This window comes from Pleurodeles waltl, chromosome 1_2 (assembly GCF_031143425.1).
Source record: "Pleurodeles waltl isolate 20211129_DDA chromosome 1_2, aPleWal1.hap1.20221129, whole genome shotgun sequence".
NCBI lineage: Eukaryota > Metazoa > Chordata > Amphibia > Caudata > Salamandridae > Pleurodeles > Pleurodeles waltl.
In genome coordinates, this window is record NC_090437.1 from 1,335,132,026 (window position 1) to 1,335,155,686 (window position 23,661).

The 23,661-nt window shown below is 50.8% G+C and overlaps 1 protein-coding gene across 2 annotated transcripts in view; it reads left to right on the forward strand.

Annotated features, from left to right (window-relative positions):
• Positions 1-23,661, forward strand: part of LOC138251872 (long-chain-fatty-acid--CoA ligase ACSBG2-like) — a 327,149-nt gene that overhangs the window by 11,405 nt on the left and 292,083 nt on the right. For both annotated transcript variants that reach the window (XM_069205686.1, XM_069205687.1), the window contains exon 2: positions 20,742-21,025. In XM_069205686.1, coding sequence (XP_069061787.1) covers positions 20,742-21,025 — 284 coding nt within the window. The remainder of the gene's footprint in view (positions 1-20,741; positions 21,026-23,661) is intronic.

Consider the following 23,661-nt stretch of genomic DNA (forward strand, 5'->3'; position numbering starts at 1 on the left):
GAGTCTGATGTCATCGGTAGCTGCGATCAGGGTGGTGTTATTACTGTGGTTAGGCCGGAGCTGGATTCCATGAGTTGGTGGTTGATGGCCTTTTCCAAGACTTTAGCGGGGGAATGGAAGGAGTGAGTTTGGGTGGATGTTTTTGAGTCTGTAGGGGTTGGCACAAGGTTCCCTCGGGAAGGCCTTGTCTGCAGCGTGTTTCCAAGCGTCGGGGAGGGTGGCTGTGGCTATGGAGATGTTGAGGATCTCTGTGAAGGGTGCTCTGATTGCTTCTTTTCCTAGGTTGTAGAGGTGATGGGGGCAGGGGTCTGCTGGGGACCTGGAAGGGATGAAGGCCATGATGGTGAAGGTGTCTTCAGTGGGAAGTTGTTTCCATTCGGTGATCCGTTGGGGGGGGGAGATTAAGGTGCAGTGGATGTTGAGGTTGGTGGGCTGGGGCTCGAAGTTGCTGTACATGTCAGATATCTTGTGGTGGAAGTAGTCAGATAGTTTGTCACAGAGGTCCTGGGAGGGGTGGATAGGGTTCTCTGTGACAGAGGGGCAGGAGAATTCTCAGATGATACTGAAGAGCTCTCTAGTGTGGCTTGAGCTTGCCTCAATGCGGGAGGTAAGGGTTTCCTTCTTGGTCTCCCTGAGTCTGTGGTGGTAAGTGTTGAGGGGGGACTTGAAGGAGGTGAGGTTGGTAGGGGATTTGTTGGCACCTCTGTAACTCTCAAGCTTCGTGCTGCAGCGTTTGAGGGTCCTGAGTTCTGCGTGAACCATGTGGTGTGCTTAGTGGTTTTCAAGTTGGAGGTACTGCTGAGGGAGCGACGATGTCAGCAGCAGATGAGATCCAGTTGGAGAGGTCTTGGCCATGGAGCTCAAGGGTATCTGTGGGGTTGGGTCTGGTATCTTTGAGGGCGGCTACCCAGGAGGTTTCTGTAACTTTGCTCTAGTTTCGGCAGGAGGAACAGGGGGATCTTGTTGAGGCATCATGCAGTTGGTCGATGTTGTGGTCGGTCTATGTTAGCTCAGTAGTGTGGGAGAATCTAGTTCTGTAGTACATGGATAAGACTGGGTCCAATGTGTGTCCTGCACTCTGGATGGGGGCAGTGACCAACTGATAGAGGCCAATGATGCTCATGTTTTCAAGGAGGAAGGTGGAGTTGGCGCCTGCAGCAGGGGGGAAGGAGACTGTGAGAGGAGGTGGGTTATTCTCCGGAGTACCTCTAAAAGCGAGTTGCCCGTACTCCGCTTGCAGCGTCCTCCCCATCTTGACTGTCTGATCCATAACCTGGAAGCTCAGGTGCATGCTCTGTTTTCCATCTTCTTGAATGGTAGCTGTGGAACTGACATACATGGGAGAGATTTGATCCCCAAATGCACAACAGGTTGGCCACCGATCCACCTCTGCACATAGTATTTTTTTGGCAGAATCAGCAGATTAAAAAAAAAATTTTTTTAACTGAGAACATTATTTTCACATATATACATTTTTATAATTTTAGTGAAAGGTTTGGCTTTTTCCTCTGAAAAAGGTGCATTTGTTCCTGTCCACAAAAAGTGTAGTGTGTGTGAGAGTGACAGATACTAGGTATTCAAAATAAGAGATGTTTTTCCCATGTTATGTGCTGAAATGTCATGTTCTGTAGCAATCTTCGCCTGCAGCAGCTTCTTTCTTAAGTTGGGATCTAGGTTTGCCAGGGCTTCAAAAATTCTATTCAGCCCCCCCAAATCAGATGGCTTCTAGTCTGGTCTGTCGGTTGGAAAATGCAGATGTGATTACAGAGCTCATTAGTTGACATCTTGTCATTGAGGATGTGGTGTATCTTTGGACTTTGTATTGAGAAGTTTCTACTTTGTCTGGTTCAATATATACTGCGATTTTTCCACCTATCACTATGAGCATGTTAGCCGGTTCCAGCAGATCTTATGTGACATCCAATTTTCTAAATAGTGGTCATAAGCCAAAAAAAGTTAATTTTAACATTGGTCTCCAAAGAATGATTTGGAGATCTAGAGATAGTTTGGTCTTCAAGAAGGAAGGGTTCAATGTTACCTCTTCTATAACTCCTCTTTCTTACGGATTGCGTAGAAAGCATATGATTAAGGTAGGGGTTTAACTAGGCAGTTGTAGATCTGCAACATATCTTCTAGGTTTTTGGAATCCCAAGTGTTAGAAATGGGGTCTTTGGTTGACAGTCAGGTTACCCCCTGTTCAAGCAAGGACCCTCACTCTAGTTAGGATAAAAGAGAATCACCCTCAGCTAACCCCTGCTTACCCCCTTGGTAGCTTGGCAGAGCAGTAGGCTTAACCTCAGAGTGCTGGGCGTAAAGTATTTGTACCAACACACACAGTAACTTAATGAAAACACTACAAAATGACACAACACCAGTTTAGAAAAATAGGAAATATTTATCTAGACAAAACAAGACCAAAACGACAAAAATCCAACATACACAAGTCAAGTTATGATTTTTTAAAGGTTTAAAATAAAAAGAGTCTTTAGGTAGTTGTAACAACACACTAGCGCTGCTAGCGTGTAAATGTACCTGGTTTGCGTCAAAAATAACCCCGCACGGGCTGTGCGCGTCGAAAATAACCCTGCACGGTTATATGCGTCGAAAACAACTCGGCACGGCGATGCGCGTCGAAACAGCCAGCCACGCGACGGTCCGAAAGTCCCGCGGCGCAGGTTGCGATCTCTCAGCCTTCGTCAGCGATGCTGCGCGTCGTTTCTCCTGCTCCGGGCGTCGATTCTCCGGTCGCGTTTCCTGCGGCGTCGTTTCTCAGCTGCGGAGCCGGCGTCGCGTCGTTTTCTCAGCCGCGATCGGATTCGCGTCGATCTTTTCTCCGCACGGCGCTCGGTGCGTGTATTTTTGTCCTTGGGCTGCCAGCCTCTCCTTTCAGGGTCCCAGGAACTGGAAGGGCACCACAGAGCAGAGTAGGGGTCTCTCCAGAGACTCCAGGTGCTGGCAGGAAGAAGTCTTTGCTATCCCTGAGACTTCAACAACAGGAGGCAAGCTCTACATCAAGCCCTTGGAGATTTCTTCTTCAAGATGGAAGGCACACAAAGTCCAGTCTTTGCCCTCTTACTCTGGCAGAAGCAGCACTGCAGGAAAGCTCCACAAAGCACAGTCACAGGCAGGGCAGCACTTGTTCCTCAGCGATCAGCTCTTCTCCAGGCAGAGGTTCCCCTTGATTCCAGAAGTGTTTCTAAAGTTTGTAAGTTTGGGTGCCCTTCTTATACCCATTTTAGTCTTTGAAGTCACCTTCCTTCAAAGGGGACTCACACCTTCTTGTGAAATCCTGCCTTGCCCAGGCAAGGCCTCAGACACACACCAGGGGGTTGGAGACAGCATTGTCAGAGGCAGGCACAGTCCTTTCAGATGAGAGTGACCACTCCACCCCTCCCTCCTAGCAGAGATGGCTAATCAGGAAATGCAGATCACACCCCAGCTCCCTTTGTGTCACTGTCTGGTGTGAGGTGAAAAACAACCCAACTGTCAAACTGACCCAGACAGGGAATCCACAAACAAGGCAGAGTCACAGAATGGTTTAAGCAAGAAAATGCTCACTTTCTAAAAGTGGCATTTCCAAACTCACAATCTTAAAATCAACTTTACTAAAAGATGTATTTTTAAATTGTGAGTTCAGGGATCCCAAACTCCACCTGTCCATCTACTCTCTAGGGGAATCTACACTTTAATCATATTTAAAGGTAACCCCCATATTATCCTATGAGAGAGAGACAGACCTTGCAACAGTGAAAACGAAATTGGCAGTATTTCACTGTCAGGACATATAAACCACATTACTATATGTCCTACCTTATCCATACACTGCACCCTGCCCTTGGGGCTACCTAGGGCATACCTTAGGGGTGCCTTACATGTAAGGAAAGGGAAGGTTTAGGCCTGGCAAGTGGGTACACTTGCCAAGTCGAATTTACAGTGTAAAAATACACATACAGACACTGCAGTGGCAGGTCTGAGACATGATTACAGAGCTACTTATGTGGGTGGCACAACCAGTGCTGCAGGCCCACTAGTAGCATTTGATTTACAGGCCCTGGCACCTCTAGTGCACCTTACTAGGGACTTACTAGTAAATCAAATATGCCAATCATGGATAAACCACTTACATACAATTTAAACAGGAGAGCATATGCACTTTAGCACTGGTTAGCAGTGGTAAAGTGCTCAGAGTTGAAAAGCCAACAGCAACATGTCAGAAAAATATAGGAGGCAGGAGGCAAAAAAGTCTGGGGATGACCCTGCAAAAGCAAAAGTCCAACACGACCCCCTACCAGCCTAAAGCCAGGGGAGAACAATCAATACCTTGATGTACTTCCCTGATTGGGGCGATAGAACAGGGACCCAGGCCCACAACAGCAGGGGCATGCTCCAGTTCTACGCCTTCCTGACTCCAGTTGGATCCCTCTGTCCATACTCTCAGGGCCCACTAAGCTAACCCATGGGGAACCCTTCTCCACATCTACAGACACCATCTGTGCAACACCTAACTTTACTTTGCTCACAGATGTATTGCAATGGGCAGATAGTACCACCAGGGCCAACACAGTGGTGTTGCCCACTCCACCCCTGGGGTGTGACTCTCGTCCTTCCCCCCCCAGGGGCAACTCTGTCCACCAGGACAGCAAGCCACAGTGGCCCCAGACAACTGTCAGGGATGAGAGCCCGACCTCAGGCCTCTCTAACCACTGTGACTGTGGAGAGTGGGGGGTGGTAGCCCCAGGTGCCTGGCACCCTTTGACCACTCTCTCTTCCACCAGGTCAGGGATGACAACCTGACCCTGGTCCTCCCCTCTGGGGCTCTGTACCCTCCCTGCAGAAGCGGCACCCCCAGAGTCAAGAACTGTCAGGGTGCTTGTAGAAGCAGTCCTGCACAATTCTTCCATCAGTGCAGGGATGTTAACCTGCAACTGATCCTCCAACCTGGGGTCTGTACCTTCAGGTTGGACCAGGGCCAGGGGTGAGGCTTCCCTCCCCCTGCCCTCTCTTCTGGGGTCCTGAACCACCCAACTAGGAGTGGCCCCCCCAGAAGACAACATGGTAGGGGCACTGTTAGCAGTAGCCCCTTCCTCCAGGTCAGGGGGGACACCCTTAACCTGGCCTCCCAATCCAGGGTCTGTACCCACAGACTGGATCACTGCCTGGCAAACCAGGACTTCTTGGGGGGCATACCTACCCCCTACCAGGTCAGAGTTTACCCTCTGAACCTGGTCATTCAACCCAGGGTCACCACCCTGCGGTTGAACCACTGCCTGGCACACCAGGACTTCCTTGGGAGCACACTTACCCCCCATCAGGTCAGAGTTTACCCCCTGAACCTGATCATTCAACCCAGAGTCACCACCCTGCGGTTGAACCATTGCCTGGCACACCAGGACTTCCAGGGGGGCACACTTACCCCCCTCAAGGGACACACTGTCCCGAAGGGCCACACAAGAGTTTGGCTGGCGCAGGTCTCCTGACCTCTGCCCATCTGACAGAGTCTGGATTCCCCCCAACCCCGAAATGGTCTCACCAAGGTCATTCATGGGGGGCTCTGCTCTCAGAGCTGACCCCTGACCCTCCAGGTTCTCCACTGGGGTCCGCAACCCCCTCTCAACCCTCTGTCTGGACTTCTGCACCCCCTCACTAGGAGTGGTACTGCCAGACACCAGAACTGGTGGGACGCTGGCTACAGCCGCCCCCCCCCCAAGTTCTCCTGACACTGTGGGGTCTCCCTCAACAGATGGCCCTATGGTACAGGCTAGGCTCCCCTCCTGGTGTTCCCGCAGGGAACCCTCCAGGACCTGGGACCGGATCTCGGGCACCTTGGGCCTCAACCCATCCCCATTCCCTCTCCTCTGAGACTGGACATGGGGTCCCTCACCCATCCCACTACACTGGGACCTACCTGGGACACTACAATCCTTCCCTACCTCACCTGGTTGGGAACTACCTAGACCACTCCTCTCAGGAGCACCCCCAAATGCCTCTTCAGACTCTCTGGTACTCACCCAGAAGTCTGCCTCCATTGTAAGCTCCCTGGGGTCAGAGAACTCACACTCCACCTGGTGTTGGCATAGCTCTGGAAAATAAGGACTAGACATATGCTCTCCAGCAATTACATCACTCAGCCCCTCACATGAATTAACCAAAGTACCCTTCACCCAACCATCCAGTGACTCTGCTTTGAACAAGCACCCCACATCACCCTCCTGAGACTGGTGAGACAGTACCTGACTGTCCCTGACACTCAACCCACACTCTTCTGGGATGTCTTCACACTCCATAACCAGGACTTCTACCTGGGGGGAACCCCTCTCCCTGTCACTCTCAACTAGAGTCAGTAGAGTGTCCCTCCCACCAGTAGGAATATGACTCCCCATGCCAGTTCCCCAATCTACCTCAGAGACCCTGTGCATCACTGGAGCTACCTCATACCCCTGAACCTCCTGGCGTGTGTTAACTCCCTCCTTCAAGTAGGGCACCACCTCTCTGGGCATGTGCACTTCTTCAGCAGTACTGGATACAAGATTTTTGCTGCCACCATCTGAACTGGATTCAGCCCTCATGGCCTCCAGCTTCAGCTCTTCACAGCTCAGCTCTTGAGCTGCAATCCTTTCTTTTTCCAGGACTAAGGCTCTCTGCTCCTCAGCCCTCTCAAGCTCTGCATCTAGCTCTTCCAGACTCCGGATTCGAGCTAGGAGCCAATCATCTCTTTCTGTTCCCTCCTCAGAGCCGCTGCCCTCCTCTTCGGAGTAGTCCTCCTCCTCAGAGTCATTTGGTGGTGTTGCCTGACAACGTTTCAATTCATACTGAAACAGGGCTGACTCAAGATCCTCCCTTCTGGATTTCTTGTTCACAGCCAGTCCCCTTTCCATGCAGAATGCTTTAAGCTGCCACTTTTTATACATAAATAGGTGCCAGAAATTGACTTCCATTCTGCAAAGGCTTCACAACCAAAAACCAAAGTCCAAAAATATTAGCAATACTTCCAGGAGGACATCAGAGAACAAAAAGCAGAATCACAAGACAAGTAGTATGTGGTCACGTAGTGGTCTGAGATCAAAACAGTAGTGTACACTTAATTACTGTATGTCAAGTACAAATACAAGTCCAAATCCCGACCGCTGGTCACCAATGTTAGAAATGGGGTCTTTGGTTGACAGTCAGGTTACCCCCTGTTCAAGCAAGGACCCTCACTCTAGTTAGGATAAAAGAGAATCACCCTCAGCTAACCCCTGCTTACCCCCTTGGTAGCTTGGCAGAGCAGTAGGCTTAACCTCAGAGTGCTGGGCGTAAAGTATTTGTACCAACACACACAGTAACTTAATGAAAACACTACAAAATGACACAACACCAGTTTAGAAAAATAGGAAATATTTATCTAGACAAAACAAGACCAAAACGACAAAAATCCAACATACACAAGTCAAGTTATGATTTTTTAAAGGTTTAAAATAAAAAGAGTCTTTAGGTAGTTGTAACAACACACTAGCGCTGCTAGCGTGTAAATGTACCTGGTTTGCGTCAAAAATAACCCCGCACGGGCTGTGCGCGTCGAAAATAACCCTGCACGGTTATATGCGTCGAAAACAACTCGGCACGGCGATGCGCGTCGAAACAGCCAGCCACGCGACGGTCCGAAAGTCCCGCGGCGCAGGTTGCGATCTCTCAGCCTTCGTCAGCGATGCTGCGCGTCGTTTCTCCTGCTCCGGGCGTCGATTCTCCGGTCGCGTTTCCTGCGGCGTCGTTTCTCAGCTGCGGAGCCGGCGTCGCGTCGTTTTCTCAGCCGCGATCGGATTCGCGTCGATCTTTTCTCCGCACGGCGCTCGGTGCGTGTATTTTTGTCCTTGGGCTGCCAGCCTCTCCTTTCAGGGTCCCAGGAACTGGAAGGGCACCACAGAGCAGAGTAGGGGTCTCTCCAGAGACTCCAGGTGCTGGCAGGAAGAAGTCTTTGCTATCCCTGAGACTTCAACAACAGGAGGCAAGCTCTACATCAAGCCCTTGGAGATTTCTTCTTCAAGATGGAAGGCACACAAAGTCCAGTCTTTGCCCTCTTACTCTGGCAGAAGCAGCACTGCAGGAAAGCTCCACAAAGCACAGTCACAGGCAGGGCAGCACTTGTTCCTCAGCGATCAGCTCTTCTCCAGGCAGAGGTTCCCCTTGATTCCAGAAGTGTTTCTAAAGTTTGTAAGTTTGGGTGCCCTTCTTATACCCATTTTAGTCTTTGAAGTCACCTTCCTTCAAAGGGGACTCACACCTTCTTGTGAAATCCTGCCTTGCCCAGGCAAGGCCTCAGACACACACCAGGGGGTTGGAGACAGCATTGTCAGAGGCAGGCACAGTCCTTTCAGATGAGAGTGACCACTCCACCCCTCCCTCCTAGCAGAGATGGCTAATCAGGAAATGCAGATCACACCCCAGCTCCCTTTGTGTCACTGTCTGGTGTGAGGTGAAAAACAACCCAACTGTCAAACTGACCCAGACAGGGAATCCACAAACAAGGCAGAGTCACAGAATGGTTTAAGCAAGAAAATGCTCACTTTCTAAAAGTGGCATTTCCAAACTCACAATCTTAAAATCAACTTTACTAAAAGATGTATTTTTAAATTGTGAGTTCAGGGATCCCAAACTCCACCTGTCCATCTACTCTCTAGGGGAATCTACACTTTAATCATATTTAAAGGTAACCCCCATATTATCCTATGAGAGAGAGACAGACCTTGCAACAGTGAAAACGAAATTGGCAGTATTTCACTGTCAGGACATATAAACCACATTACTGTATGTCCTACCTTATCCATACACTGCACCCTGCCCTTGGGGCTACCTAGGGCATACCTTAGGGGTGCCTTACATGTAAGGAAAGGGAAGGTTTAGGCCTGGCAAGTGGGTACACTTGCCAAGTCGAATTTACAGTGTAAAAATACACATACAGACACTGCAGTGGCAGGTCTGAGACATGATTACAGAGCTACTTATGTGGGTGGCACAACCAGTGCTGCAGGCCCACTAGTAGCATTTGATTTACAGGCCCTGGCACCTCTAGTGCACCTTACTAGGGACTTACTAGTAAATCAAATATGCCAATCATGGATAAACCACTTACATACAATTTAAACAGGAGAGCATATGCACTTTAGCACTGGTTAGCAGTGGTAAAGTGCTCAGAGTTGAAAAGCCAACAGCAACATGTCAGAAAAATATAGGAGGCAGGAGGCAAAAAAGTCTGGGGATGACCCTGCAAAAGCAAAAGTCCAACACCAAGGATTCCACAAATTGACGTTTTAATAGGCATAGGAGCATCCCCTGCTGACAATCTCAATACGTTGCCTTTCTCAGCTTTCGCCACTGTTTCATAAACTCTGACTTCAGTTTTCTCCACCGCTCCAAATACTCCAACATTATCTCAATGGGAGCAGTTTTTGAGTTTGTGTCTAATGTGCCCCCTGGATCCTAGGTCCTTGCTCATCCACTCTTCTGTATCGTCAAGGTTTTTCTTTGTAAAGCCTAGAAGGGCACTGAACATGTCATTGTCCATTTGCTCAGAGTTTACTTAAAAGGCCATTTCTTTGATTTTGTTTTTCATGCTGCCATTGGGAGACCGATTGAATAAATCTCTTCCATGGTAGATTCCAAGGTGCCTTCCTCTATTTTGAGTGGATTCAAATATGCAGTAAAGTGCTTCAGAGAACAGCACCTAATGAGCCTGGCATGAAGAAGCCACCTCTCAGTAGAGTGTCTCACGTAGTTATCATCGGCTGTGTTGGAATGAGTGAAGAGTAGTCAGTAAGCCCATCTACCTTTGCTGAATTAATTGTGGAGCCTGAGCTTTGTAAGTGTGTCTGTATGGGTTGTGTACAAAGACTTACGGCCTGATTTAGATTTCGGCGGATGGGTTACTCGGCATAACGGTGACAGATAGCCCATCCACTGAAATCTGAACCCCATTACATCCGATAGGATTTAGATTTTGGCGGGCGGGCTAGCTGTCATCATTGTGATGGAGTACCCTTTCCACTGAAATCTAAATCAGGCCCTAAGTATGTCTTCACAGATTGGTCTGCATATCTACATGCATGCCCCTCTTGTAGCCCTCTTGTGCTCTCAGACATTCCAAACTGGTGACCACTCACCTCACTGCTGCTTCTCCATCACCCAGTGGCGCCACTCCTAACTTCAGCCTCATGCAGCCACTTGGAGCCCCTGTCTTGCTCCTCTTCTATCACGGATGACAGTGAGCGGTAAGCCCAGGTCATAGTGTTCAGTGTCATGGGTGATTCAGTAGACCAAGGCTAGCCGAGACACCATTCCTCCAATTCATGTCTCTGCAGGTCAGAGGGGCATATCTCTCGCTCTGCTCTCAGAGGTCCAGTTAGTCCCAATGGAGACTGCATTGTTGATTCTCACAGTAGTCCCCACAAACCTGACGAATGCCTGTTGGTGCCTAAGCAGTTAGAGTAGTTAGAAAGCTGGTGCTTGGACTAAAGCTTTTAAGTGTTGTTCTAGTAAGAAATGTCTGATGGCACAAAGAAGTCTTAATTTGAACAGGGCACTCTTGGCCACAGCAACAATTTGCCTCTGAAAGTTAAGCCGACTTCCAAGGATGAAGCATAAAGGCTTGGCACTCTCTACAATTGTTGATTACTTGTCAGGGCTTTGGAGACACTAAGACACAGGAAGAAGTTACCTCACGAGGTCAACACAAAAGCCAGTTGCCAAGGCCACCAAACAGCTGCTTACCGTCTCAGCCCAGGTGTTACCACCGTCTGCGAGGAGTTGAGCAGCAGGCAGGGATCCGACTTGGACAATTTTGGATGCTCATATTTACTGTCAAATGAGGGAACTGAGGAATAATGCATAGTTATGTTCTTAAGATCACACATTCATTAACATCGGAAAAATGGGGCTCAAACCAGATTCACCAGGTTCATTATCTATAAAGTGGTGCATTTGTAAAAGGTATATTAGAGTAAGATGGAGCTGCTTAGAGCAACTATGGCTACTTCCAGCATTGGTTGAGCAACACAAACTCTCTGTCCTGGTCCCTCCCACATCTGGTACATGCATTTCATCGGCAGAGTAAGGCACAAAAAAATGCAGCCGGAAAGGATAGATAAGCAAGAGGGCTACTGTTGTAGTGGTTAAGGCTACTTCTGGATTTTACTGGGTACATCAAGCTCCCCTATTTTGTTCTTTTCTCCATTCCTCATATGGCTAAGTGCAATATAGGAAATACAGCAGGCAGAGCTGACCTCCGAGCAGAGTGCGCCTTGGGGAATGAGCCTACTCACCTGCATCGAGTCTGACACACAGGTGACGACCGCCTTGTTTGGGCTACGTCAGGTGGGCCTGGCGGTGGAGTTCCCAGATATGCAAGCAGATGCATTCACCCAATATGATTGTGCTAGTGACATGGAATAAACTCGTAACCAGGGTCGCATTGGTAAGGCGTGCAGTCTGGCATTGGCTGATGGGTCAGTGCCTAAAGGTGAGCTGTGGGCTGGTTTTTAGAGCCTCTATCAACTGGCCCATGGCTTGTCCTGTCCTTCATTACTCCCCTGCCAGCCCATCGCCCTGAGGGTATGATGGGTGGAGGAGGTGTTGAGTTTTAGATGCAGCCTCGCTGGAGGCCAGGTGCTGCTGTGGCCCTTGGATCATCTCACCTTGGCCCCCTGTGGGGCGGGCCCTGCCCTGAAGAAGTGTCTTTTCCCCTACCGCCTCCTGCTGCGCCATTACACCCAATGCACGGTGGGCCGGCAGGGTGGGACTATGCAGGACCTCGCTGGGGTAGAAGGTGGGGCTGGTGATTTTGTGACCATGGGGTAATCTTCACCTCAGACCCCTGGAGTAGCAGCTATGTGCTTTCCTTAACCCCTCCCCTGAAAGGCAATTGCCCTGAGGCTATGGCGGACTGGGAAGGAGGTGACTGGGAGCCAGTTGATTTTGTGGCCTTTGTCCCTTCCTTCCTGTTGCTAGAGAGGTAGTGGCTGTGGGCTTCTCCTGACCCCCCCCCCCATCACCTTAGCACAACTATCTTTTAGGCCTTGGTGGATGGGGGGGTGTTTGCAAAGGCTTCCTGTGACACCACCTTTTCCAGAGAGAAGACAAATAGAGAGGATGGAGTTCAAATAATCAAGGATTTATAAAGTGCTGCAAATCACCTGAAAACGAGGGAAAAGCAAGGAGAAGGCACACAAAAAACAAGGGAAAAAGCAAGGAGAAAGCAGTGACAATGAGCGAAAGCAAGGAGAAGGCACACAAAACATGGGTCAAAAAGCTAAGAGAAGGTACACAAAAAAATGAGATGAAAAAGCAAGAAGAAGGCAAACAAAAAACAGGAGAAAAGCAAGGAGAAAGCAGTGAAAACGAGGGCCAAGCAATTAGAAGGTACACAAAAAAACTGGGGGAAAAGCATGGATAAAGCAGTGAGAACAAGATGCCGGCTTTGGTGCTGTCCTTTATTTTGGTTCCAGCCAGGACATTAAAACACCGATCACGTCGCCAGGTGGCGGCCCTGGACTCATCAGGTGCTGTGGCCCTTCGTCTATTTTTTTCACCTTTTCCACCCGGATGAAATACTGTGCTTCTAGTTTTCACCAGTTCCTTGCTCTATCAGATTTAAGATGCTTTTTTCCAAAAACATTTCTCTAACAATGTCAAATGACACTAAGCAAATAGTGTTTCATGAAGGGGGCAGTCCAGGAATGTGGCCACTTTTTTGGCACTGCCCGGGCCTAAATATGATCCCAATCCAACCCTGCTGGTAACACTATTAATGGATAAGGGATACATTAAAATCAACCACCAGAGAGGGTGAAATGGCATAGTCCGGCACCTGCTGCACCAAAGAAAGGTATACCCCTGGTCTGCTCCCCTGCTTCCTGTGATACCCCGGTGCTTGTACTCTGGCCCCCCTTGTCTCACCTCTGGACCTGCACGAACGGAAGGTATGGCCCTGGTCTGCTTCCCTGCATCCTGTGATACCCCGATGCTTGCACTGTAACCTCCTTGTCTCTCATCTGGACCTGCACCAATGGAAGGTACGGCCCTGGCCTTCTGACCTGCATCCTGTGATACCCCCAGTGCTTGCACTGTCGCCTCCTTGTCTCTCGTGCCGACCTGCACCAACGCAAGGTACAGTGCTGGCCTGCTCCTCTGCATCCTGTGATACCCCAGCGCTTGCACTGTCGCCTCCTTGTCTCTCGTCTGGACCTGCACCAACGGAAGGTACAGCCTTGGCCTGCCTCCCTGCATCCTGTGATACCCCGGCGCTTGCACTGTCGCCTCCTTGTCTCTCGTCCGGACCTGCACCTGCTCCACCAATGGAAGATACATCCCTGGTCTGCTCCCCTGCATCCTGTGATACCCCAGTGCTTGCACTGTCGCCTCCTTGTCTCTCGTCCGGACCTGCACCCGCTCCACCAACAGAAGGTACAGCCTTGGCCTGCCTCCCTGCATCCTGTGATACCCCGGCGCTTGCACTGTCGCCTCCTTGTCTCTCGTCCGGACCTGCACCTGCTCCACCAATGGAAGATACAGCCCTGGTCTGCTCCCCTGCATCCTGTGATACCCCAGTGCTTGCAATGTCGCCTCCTTGTCTCTCGTCCGGACCTGCACCCGCTCCACCAACAGAAGGTACAGCTATGGCCTGCTGACCTGCATCCTGTGATACCCCGATGCTTGCACTGTCGCCTCCTTGTCTCTCGTCTGGACCTGCACCAACGGAAGGTACAGCCTTGGCCTGCCTCCCTGCATCCTGTGATACCTCGGTGCTTGCGCTGTCGCCTCCTTGTCTCTCGTGCCGACCTGCACCAACAGAATGTACAGCCTTGGCCTGCCCTGCATCCTGTGATACCTCAGTGCTTGCACTGTCGCCTCCTTGTCTCTCGTGCCGACCTGCACCAACGCAAGGTACAGCGCTGGCCTGCTCCTCTGCATCCTGTGATACCCCAGTGCTTGCACTGTCGCCTCCTTGTCTCTCGTCTGGACCTGCACCAACGGAAGGTACAGCCTTGGCCTGCTCCCTGCATCCTGTGATACCCCAGTGCTTGCACTGTCGCCTCCTTGTCTCTCGTCCGGACCTGCATCTGCTCCACCAACGGAAGATACAGCCCTGGTCTGCTCCCCTGCATCCTGTGATACCCCAGTGCTTGCACTGTTGCCTCCTTGTCTCTCGTCCGGACCTGCACCCGCTCCACCAACAGAAGGTACAGCCTTGGCCTGCCTCCCTGCATCCTGTGATACCCCGGCGCTTGCACTGTCGCCTCCTTGTCTCTTGTCCGGACCTGCACCTGCTCCACCAATGGAAGATACAGCCCTGGTCTGCTCCCCTGCATCCTGTGATACCCCAGTGCTTGCACTGTCGCCTCCTTGTCTCTCGTCCGGACCTGCACCCGCTCCACCAACAGAAGGTACAGCTATGGCCTGCTGACCTGCATCCTGTGATACCCCGGTGCTTGAACTGTCGCCTCCTTGTCTCTCCTGCGGAATTGCACCTTCTCCAACAACGGAAATTACAGCCCTGGCCTGCTTCCCTGCATCCTGTGATACCCCGGTGCTTGAACTGTCACCTCCTTGTATCTCGTGCAGACCCGCACTAATGGAAGGTACGCCCCTGACCTGCTCCCCTGCATCCTGTGATACCCCGATGCTTGCACTGTGATCTCCTTGTCTCTCACGCGGACCTGCATGCTATCATCACTATGTTTGAATCCCACTACACAGCTAATGACTGCAACATGCCAATATAGTTTTACGGAATAGAATGATTGCAACGTGCTGCTTTTTAGGTTAAGCATAGCAGCGCGCAAGCACTGCTTTTCCAACGTGCTGGTATGTATCTGGGCTTTTAACAATGCCCACCGCACACCCATCACCACCACTCGCTCCTGGGCTTGCCCTTCAAAACCTTTGATGACATTGGTAAATGCTTTTCCTTTGTCCCTCCTTGGCGCGGTTTGGTTACAGCCTTGGACATCGCCCCTGTTACATGGATAATTGCACTTTTGCCGATAAGTTTGACTATGAACGAACTTCTTTTTCATTTTGTGTGTCTCTTTAGGCTGATGCTCATGGTGGCTGTCGGCTCGCTTATGTGAAACTGTTCTACTTTTAATTTTCAGTTTATGTGGCAAGAAAAGTCTGGTTAGGAATTTACAACGCTAATATCTCTAACTCGAGCAAATGCTAGATCCATTGCATTGCAAATGCTTGTTTTGTCGGCTGTCCTACTGTACTGAAAGATTGACAGGAAAACACTGTTACAGCTGGCAAATGTGTGCAGTCAGTGTGTGTGCTCCGCAAAGAGGCCAAAGACTGAGTGAGCATGTAGCTGAAACAAACTTATCACCCACCGAGAGACAGGCACTGTGGACACACCTTGAACTTACCTTGAGTTCACTCAGTCCACACCATGAGTCACAGCAGGTTGCATAAAAACTCCTGGGACACAGCATCTAAAAAAGCGTAAACTGACAGGGAATGGAAAACTCAGTGAAATTTTTTATGCAAACAGGGGCTGCATGGCTGACATGAATCATCCTGAGGGAAGGGTTTATCATTCTTCTCTGCACTGAGTAGAGAGCCCAATGATAATCCTCAGCTCCACAGCTCTCAGGGGCCCTCTCGCACAGACCTGAGTTTATCCAGACAAGTGAAGGAGACTCAGTTCACATTTTATGCACTAAACAGGAATCACAGATTGCATGGAAATATATTACAGAAACACAGCTTCCTGTACAAGCATTTATTGAGATGGACTACTGGGAGAAGTAACATACGAAATGCAAGCTGGGCTGCATTGCTCACAGGGATTGCCTGCTGATCCCATGGATTTGCTCCCACGGATTGCCTGCCGCTCACAGGGATGGCCTGCTGCTCCCACAGATTGCTTGGTGCAATCATGGTGCTCCCACGGATTGCCTGGTGCTCACCGGAATTGCCTGCTGATCCCGCGGATTGCCTGCTGATCCCCCAGATTGCCTGGTGCAATCCTAGTGTTCTCACAAATTGCCTGGTGCTCCCAAGGATTGCCTGGTGCTCCCATGGATTGCTTGGTGCTCACAGGGTTTGCCTGGTGCAGTCCTGGTGCTCCCAAGGATTGCCCGCTGCTCACAGGGATTGCCTGGTGGAATGCTGGTGCTCCCACGGATTGTATGCTGCTCCCACGGATTGCCTGGTGCAATCCTGGTGCTCCCACGGATTGCCTGCTGTGCACAGGGATTGCCTGGTGCTCACAGGGATTGCCTGCTGCTCCCACAGATTGCCTGCTGCTCCCATGGACTGCCTGGTGCAGTCCTGGTGCTCCCATGGATTGCCTGGTGCTCACAAGGATTGCCTGGTGTTCCTCTGTTCTAGAGCCCCCCTGCTTGCTGCCAGTCTCACCTGCAGTCAGGGTGGCCCGGCCAGGCTGCTGCTCTGTGACTGCCACCCAGACACCCAGGGCCCGCCCTAAATCGGATTGAACGGGACAGCGCCCTGGGCGGAAAAAAAGTTTTTTGTTTGTTGTCGGGGCGGGCATCGTTGCAGTGTGACTGCAGGGGGTGTGAGGACAATAGGAGGAGGGCAGGGGCTGGCTGGGGTGCTAACATTACGCTGAGGTACATTAAGGGCTGATTACAAAGTCTTTAGCCGTGTATGACTGAGTCCAAGTGTGATGGATGAGCTGCTGTTTTGCATGACATTAGGTCAAGCAGTAATGAAGCAGCTCACTGCTGTGCCCCTCGGAGTACTGGTGCCACGTGCCAAAGGCCAGTGCTGCAGACACCAAAGGACATTTTTAAGAGCCCCTTGTGAGAAAGTAGCCTCTTTCTAGCCTCGGCGACATCCTGGTCCCTCCTGGGCCACAGCAGCATCCAAAACCCCAACCGCACGACTTGCAGCTAGCAAGGCTTGTTTGCGGTCTTTCTTCAGGAAAACACTTTTGCACGACTCTCCACGGCGTGGGGCATCCATCCTCCAAAGGGGAAGTCTCTAGCCCTTGTCGTTCCCGCATAATCTTCAGCTTCTACTGTCCAGTAGCAGCTTCTTTGCACCCACAGCTGGCATTTCCTGGGCATCTGCCCACTCTCGACTTGATCATGACTTTTGGACTTGGTCCCCTTGTTCCACAGGTACCCTCGTTTGGAAATCCATTGTTGTTGCATTGCTGATTTGTGTCTTTCCTGCAGAATTCCCCTATCACGACTTCTGTGCTCTCTGGGGAACTTAGGTGCACTTTGCACCCACTTTTCAGGGTCTTGGGGTGGGCTATTTTTCTAACCCTCACTGTTTTCTTACAGTCCCAGCGACCCTCTACAAGGTCACATAGGTTTGGGGTCCATTCGTGGTTCGCATTCCACTTTTGGAGTATATGGTTTGTGTTGCCCCTATCCCTATGTGTCCCCATTGTATCCTATTGTAACTATACATTGTTTGCACTGTTTTCTAATACTATTACTGCATATTTTGGTATTGTGTACATATATCTTGTGTATATTTGCTATCCTCATACTGAGGGTACTCACTGAGATACTTTTGGCATATCGTCATAAAAATAAAGTACCTTTATTTTTAGTATAACTGTGTATTGTGTTTTCTTATGATATTGTGCAAGTGACACTAGGTGGTACTGTAGTAGCTTCACACGTCTCCTAGTTCAGCCTAAGCTGCTCTGCTAAGCTACCATTATCTATCAGCCTATGCTGCTAGACACCCTATACACTAATAAGGGATAACTGGGCCTGGTGCAAGGTGTAAGTACCCCTTGGTACTCACTACAAGCCAGTCCAGCCTCCTACACACCTAGCGCCTCCTTTTTTTTACACTAATGTGGCCCAAAGAGGCCAAAAGTCCCTGCGCCATGCTTGCAAAGTGGTGAAATGCATGCATTGTGCAACTTTGGAACCCTTTGCACTAAATAATCCCTGCACCAGGCATAATGTATGCAAAGGTGGTGTTCCTTCATTAGGGGGGTGGAAAAAATGGTGCAAAGAAACCTAAGAGATTTCTTTGCTTATTTTTGTTTGCCACTTTTAATGCCTGCTCAGAGCAGGCATTTTAAGAAACCACACAATTGTTTACAATGGGCCTCAATGGGCTTTGCAGGATTAGTGTCAACCTTTTTTATGCTAATCCTGCAAAGCTCCGGACTAGAGTAAAAAATGATGGCGCCAGTCCCCTAACTACCGCCATGGCGCGTTAACTATGGTGCACACATGGTGGTGTTAGAGGGGCACTAAGTGGTGCAAGAAACGTGGTGTCGCACTGGGTGCCGCACCACTTTTCTTAAATATGCCCCCAAGTACCTGAAACCTGTTGGGCCTCACTGTACTGCAGGTACTTACCCTCAGAGTGCCGCTGCTCGGAGAGGAAGCTGTCTCCAGAGACATGCATTGTACGCAGCCAGGCCCAGGGCAGGTTTCCATTGCAACCACAGCCAATTCTCTGGGCCCTGCTCACACTGCTTGGGCACTACCTAAAGACCGATCCGTTCGGCTCTGGCTGTGGACCTGACACGGCTGAGATGAAAGCTCCTCAAGCAGAGCTGCAGAGGAACTGAATGCTTGCAGTGTGGTATCACCAACACATCATTTATATTGTGACTAAAGTCTGTTATCACCCTTCATGTCTCCATTTTTGTGACCCTCAAAAAAGTGCATTTCAGTGGGGATCGTGTCCCTGAGTCCTATAATGGCTGCCACAACCTATTGTCCATACTCTGGCCAGCCAATCAAGATTGACCAGTTCCTTTTAAAGTGGCCAATCAGAGCATATCTGGACACCAACGCTTCAGACAGCACTGTCTTTTCTGGCGGTTAACCCCTTCATGTCACCCTGAGCCCGTATTTAAACTTCATGAAACAAATGCAGTTTTAAATGTTACAAATCATTTCACAGGTTACCGTCAGAGACAACTGTGAATGCAGTGTCAATAATATGCTTGATTATCTGTTATTCTACATTTAAATGTTGCTTTTAGATGTTATTCATTGGTATAAATAAAGCAAGATCTTAAGCATCGCATTTGGTGCGGATTTCTCCTAAAAAATCAAAGAGACAGAGAGTAATAAAAATCAAAGGTGTATTTATTATATGCAGAAATATACGAGTCCACACAAAGAGTGACTAGCGCTGAAGCAGGTGAGAGGCAACTGCCTGAACAGCTGATCTCGACCGCCCAAGGAAACTCGCCTACACTTGAATAATGACATGCAGGTAGGCTTGTGGACAGTCGCGGCTCGGGGTGCGCGTAAGGGGTGGGGCGGCGCGTCGGGTGGTGTATTGGGGAATAAAAATTACATTAATAATAAAAAATAAACACGTACCTCGATCGCCGCTGCCCCCGCTCCATCCGCTCCTCTGCAGCAGGCACAGGCTCCCAGCCTGCCCTGCAGCCAATCCTGATGCTGCTCAGAGCAGCGCCCAGCCAGGGCGCTCCCAGGCAGACTGAGAGCCTGTGCCTGGTCCCTCCAGCCCCGCAACTGTGTTGCGGGGCTTGAGAGAGCCTACTGCGCATGTGTGTTTGGCCGGCCCGAGACGACTGGCCATACATACATACATGGTCACTGAGGGGGAGTGCTGTTCACTCCCCTTCACTGATCGTCACCCCCGTGGTACCGAACCTTTGCAAGAAATTGATATAAAACACATTTTATTATTGTTTTCCTGTGAAGGTTTTGCAGCTGCTGACGGGGGGCGAAGCCCCTCCCCCCTAACGGAGAAGCTGCCCCTGCTCGTGGATACAGTTGAAGAACATTTTCCAACAGCTTGAACAACAATTACATTTCTTAACATTTCTAAGCGCGCGCTGCTTTCACATGCATTTCTTAACATCTGTGAGCGCGCGCTGCACAGTTAACATTTACAAGCATGCACACGTATGCAACACCCTCACAGGACCTTAGGAGAATTTCTGTATTTTTTAAACATACTTTAACACCTTACAACAGAACCAGTAACCCCTTCAGTTTAGCCTGTCGTTTTCCAGTGTAGTTTCGATTTTAATATCATATACCAAATCCAAGACTTCTCTGTGCCCCCTACTTGGACCAGTGGCAAACATCTATTAAGCAAGGCCTTCGGCCCTGTGGCTAACACACCATGTGCACCCAAGCCCTTCTCTGCACAGCGTTTGGTCGTATGCAGCACAAATTGGTCTCATGGCCTATACCCAACTCACCTCAGGTGGCAAAGGCTCCATGGACAGCAAAACACCACAGTGCAGGCCTTCCCTGGCCTGGTCCTCTGCATTCATCCCGCCATAGGCGTGCAACCCCTGCTGCACAGCGGGGGTTGCCCCAGAGCCTTTGCACAATCCTTGGCAGGCAGCCAACCCCCACTGTGCAGGCCTTGCCCGTGCACTGTGGAGTTGGGCAGAGGGACTGCCCCCCCTGTATCCATCATGCCAGCAACTCGTGCTGTACATGGCATTTGCACAGCATGGCTTGGCCGTATGGTTCGGCCTCCACCAATGGCAATGTGTACACAACAAGGTTTTGAGCAACATTGACCCAACATACAATACAATAAGGGTGATTGGTGGAGGGTGGCTTAACAAGGCATGAGGGGTGCTGACGCTCACTAGTCCAGACAGCCTGTCTCCCTGTCCAGACAACCTGTCTCCTTTTTGACCCCCCAATTTTTGGTGATGTAACTCCTGAATGGAAAGACAAATTCATTGTTGCCAGGGCATGGTTGACTGAATAACCTGCCTCTTAACTACTTACCATATTCAATGTCATTTGCTCTTATATTTGTTACAGGAAAAACACATTTAGACCTTGGGAAGGACTGCCCCAAGGAGCTGAATGTGGCACCAGCAGAGAACTTCTGGACCACTATGAGGCATGGAGCGGTGAGGCTGCGCGTGGAAGAGACAGGACCAGCCTCAGAGCCTCCAGTCACCGCACACCAGAGATTATGGGATTCTGCCCAGCGTTTTGGTAACCACCCAGCAATGGCCGTGAAGAGAGATGGGCAATGGAGAACTACCACTTATCTGCAGTACTACCAAGCATGCCGGGCAGCAGCCAAGAGCTTCCTGAAGGTGGGTTCTAGAAAGTCTAACAATTCTTTAGAGTTAGGGAACTGATGCATGTTCCTAGTTAAACGGTGTAGGAAAATGGCTCCTTGTTGCAGTTACCCCACACTTTTTGCCTGATGTTGATGCTCACTTGACTGAGAGTGTGCTGGGACCCTGCTAACCAGGCCCCAGCACCAGTGTTCTTTCACTAAAAATGTACCATTGTTTCCACAATTGGCACACCCCTGGCACACAGATAAGTCCCTTGTAAAAGGTACCAGTGGTACCAAGGGCCTCGTGGCCAGGGAAGGTCCCTAAGGGCTGCAGCATGTGTTGTGCCACGCTAAGGGACCCCTCACCTAACACATGCACACTGCCATTGCAGATTATGGGGGTCATTCCGACCCCGGCGGGTGGCGGGCGCCGCCCGCCAAAAGACCGTACCGCGGTCAAATGACCGCGGCGGTCATTTTGACTTTCCCGCTGGGCAGGCTGGCGACCGCCAAAAGGCCGCCCGCCCGCCCAGCGGGAAAGCCCCAGCAACGATGAAGCCGGCTCCGAATGGAGCCGGCGGAGTTGCTGGTGTGCGACGGATGCAGTGGCACCCGTTGCGATTTTCAGTGTCTGCTTTGCAGACACTGAAAATCTTAATGGGGCCCTGTTAGGGGGCCCCTGCAGTGCCCATGCCAGTGGCATGGGCACTGCAGGGGCCCCCAGGGGCCCCACGACACCCGTTCCCGCCAGCCTCTTCCTGGCGGTGTAAACCGCCAGGAACAGGCTGGCGGGAAGGGGGTCGGAATCCCCATGGCGGCGCTGCTTTCAGCGCCGCCATGGAGGATTCTTTGGGGCAGGGGTAAACCGGCGGGAAACCGCCGCTTTCCCTTTTCTGACCGCGGCTTTACCGCCGCGGTCAGAATTGCCCCTGAAGCACCGCCAGCCTGTTGGCGGTGCTTCCTCCGTCCCCGGCGGTCCATGACCGCCAGGGTTGGAATGACCCCCTATGTGTGTTGATGGAGAGAAAAAGGCAAAGTCGACATGGCATCCCCTTCAGGGTGCCATGCACACAAAATACTGCCTGTGGCATAGGCAAGTCAGCCCTCTAGCAGGCCTTACAGCCCTAAAGCAGGATGCACTATACCACAGGTGAGGGCATAGTTGCATGAGCAATATACCCCTACAGTGTCTAAGTCTATTCTTAGACATTGTAAGTGCAGTGTGGCCATATTAAGTATATGGTCTGGGAGTTTGTCAAAACGAACTCCACAGCTCCATAATGGCTACACAGAATACTGGGAAGTTTGGTATCAAACTTCTCAGAATAATAAACCCACACTAATGCCAGTGCTGAATTTATGAAAAAATGCACACAGAGGGCATCTTAGAGATGCCCCCTATATTTTACCCAATCCTTCAGTGCAGGACTGACAGGTCTGTGCCAGCCTGCCACTGAGGCGAGTTTCTGACCCCCTGGGATTAGAGCCTTTGTGCTCTCTGAGGCCAGAAACAAAGCCTGCACTGGGTGGAGGTGCTTCACCCCCGCAGGTACTGTAACACCTAGAAGTGAGCCTCAAAGGCTCAGGCTTCATGTTACAATGCCCCAGGGCACTCCAGCTAGTGGAGATGCCTGCCCCCTGGACACAGCCCCCACTTTTGGCGGCAAGTCCAGAGGAGATAATGAGAAAAAAAGGAAGAGTCACCCACCAGTCAGGACAGCCCCTAAGGTGCCCTGAGCTGAGGTGACCCCTGCCTTTAGAAATCCTCCATCTTGGTTTTGGAGGATTCCCCCAATAGGAATAGGGATGTGCCCCCCCTTCAGGGAGGAGGCACAAGGAGGGTGTAGCCACCCTCAATGACAGTAGCCATTGGCTACTGCCGCCCAGACCTAAACACACCCCTAAATTCAGTATTTAAGGGGGACCCTGAACCCAGGAAATCAGATTCCTGTAACCTACATTAAGAAGAAGGACTGCTGACCTGGAAGCCACGCAGAGATGACGGAGACACCAACTGACTTGTCCTCAGCCTTACCAGTCTGTCTCCAGAATGAAAGAACCTGCACAGCTACGCATCCGATGGGACCAGCCACCTCTGAGGACTCATAGGACTGCCCTTCACCTGAAGGACCGAGACACTCCAGAGAACAGCGGCACTGTTCAGAAACTGCAACAACTTTGCAACAAAGAAGCAACTTTTAAAGAACTCTCACTTCCCGCCGGAAGCGTGAGACTTCACACTCTGCACCCGACGCCCCCGGCTCAAGTTCAGGAGAATCAACACCGCAGAGAGGACTCCCAGGTGACTCCAACGACGTGGACACCCTGAGTCGACCTCCCTGCACCCCCACAGCGATGCCTGCAGAGAGGATCCAGAGGCTCCCCCTGACCGTGACTGCCTGGAACAAAGGAAACCGACGTCTGGACCAAACACTGCACCCACAGCCCCCAGGACCGAGAGGAACCACCTACCAGTACAGGAGTGACCAGCAGGCGGCCCTCATCCTAGCCCAGTTGGTGGCTGGCCCGAGAAGCCCCTCTGTGCCCTGCCTGCATCGCCTAATTGACCCCAGGGTCCCTCCATTGCTTTCAATAGCAAACCCGATGTCTACTTTGCTTACTGCACCCGTCCGCCCCTGTGCCGCTGAGGGTGTGTTTTGTGGGCGT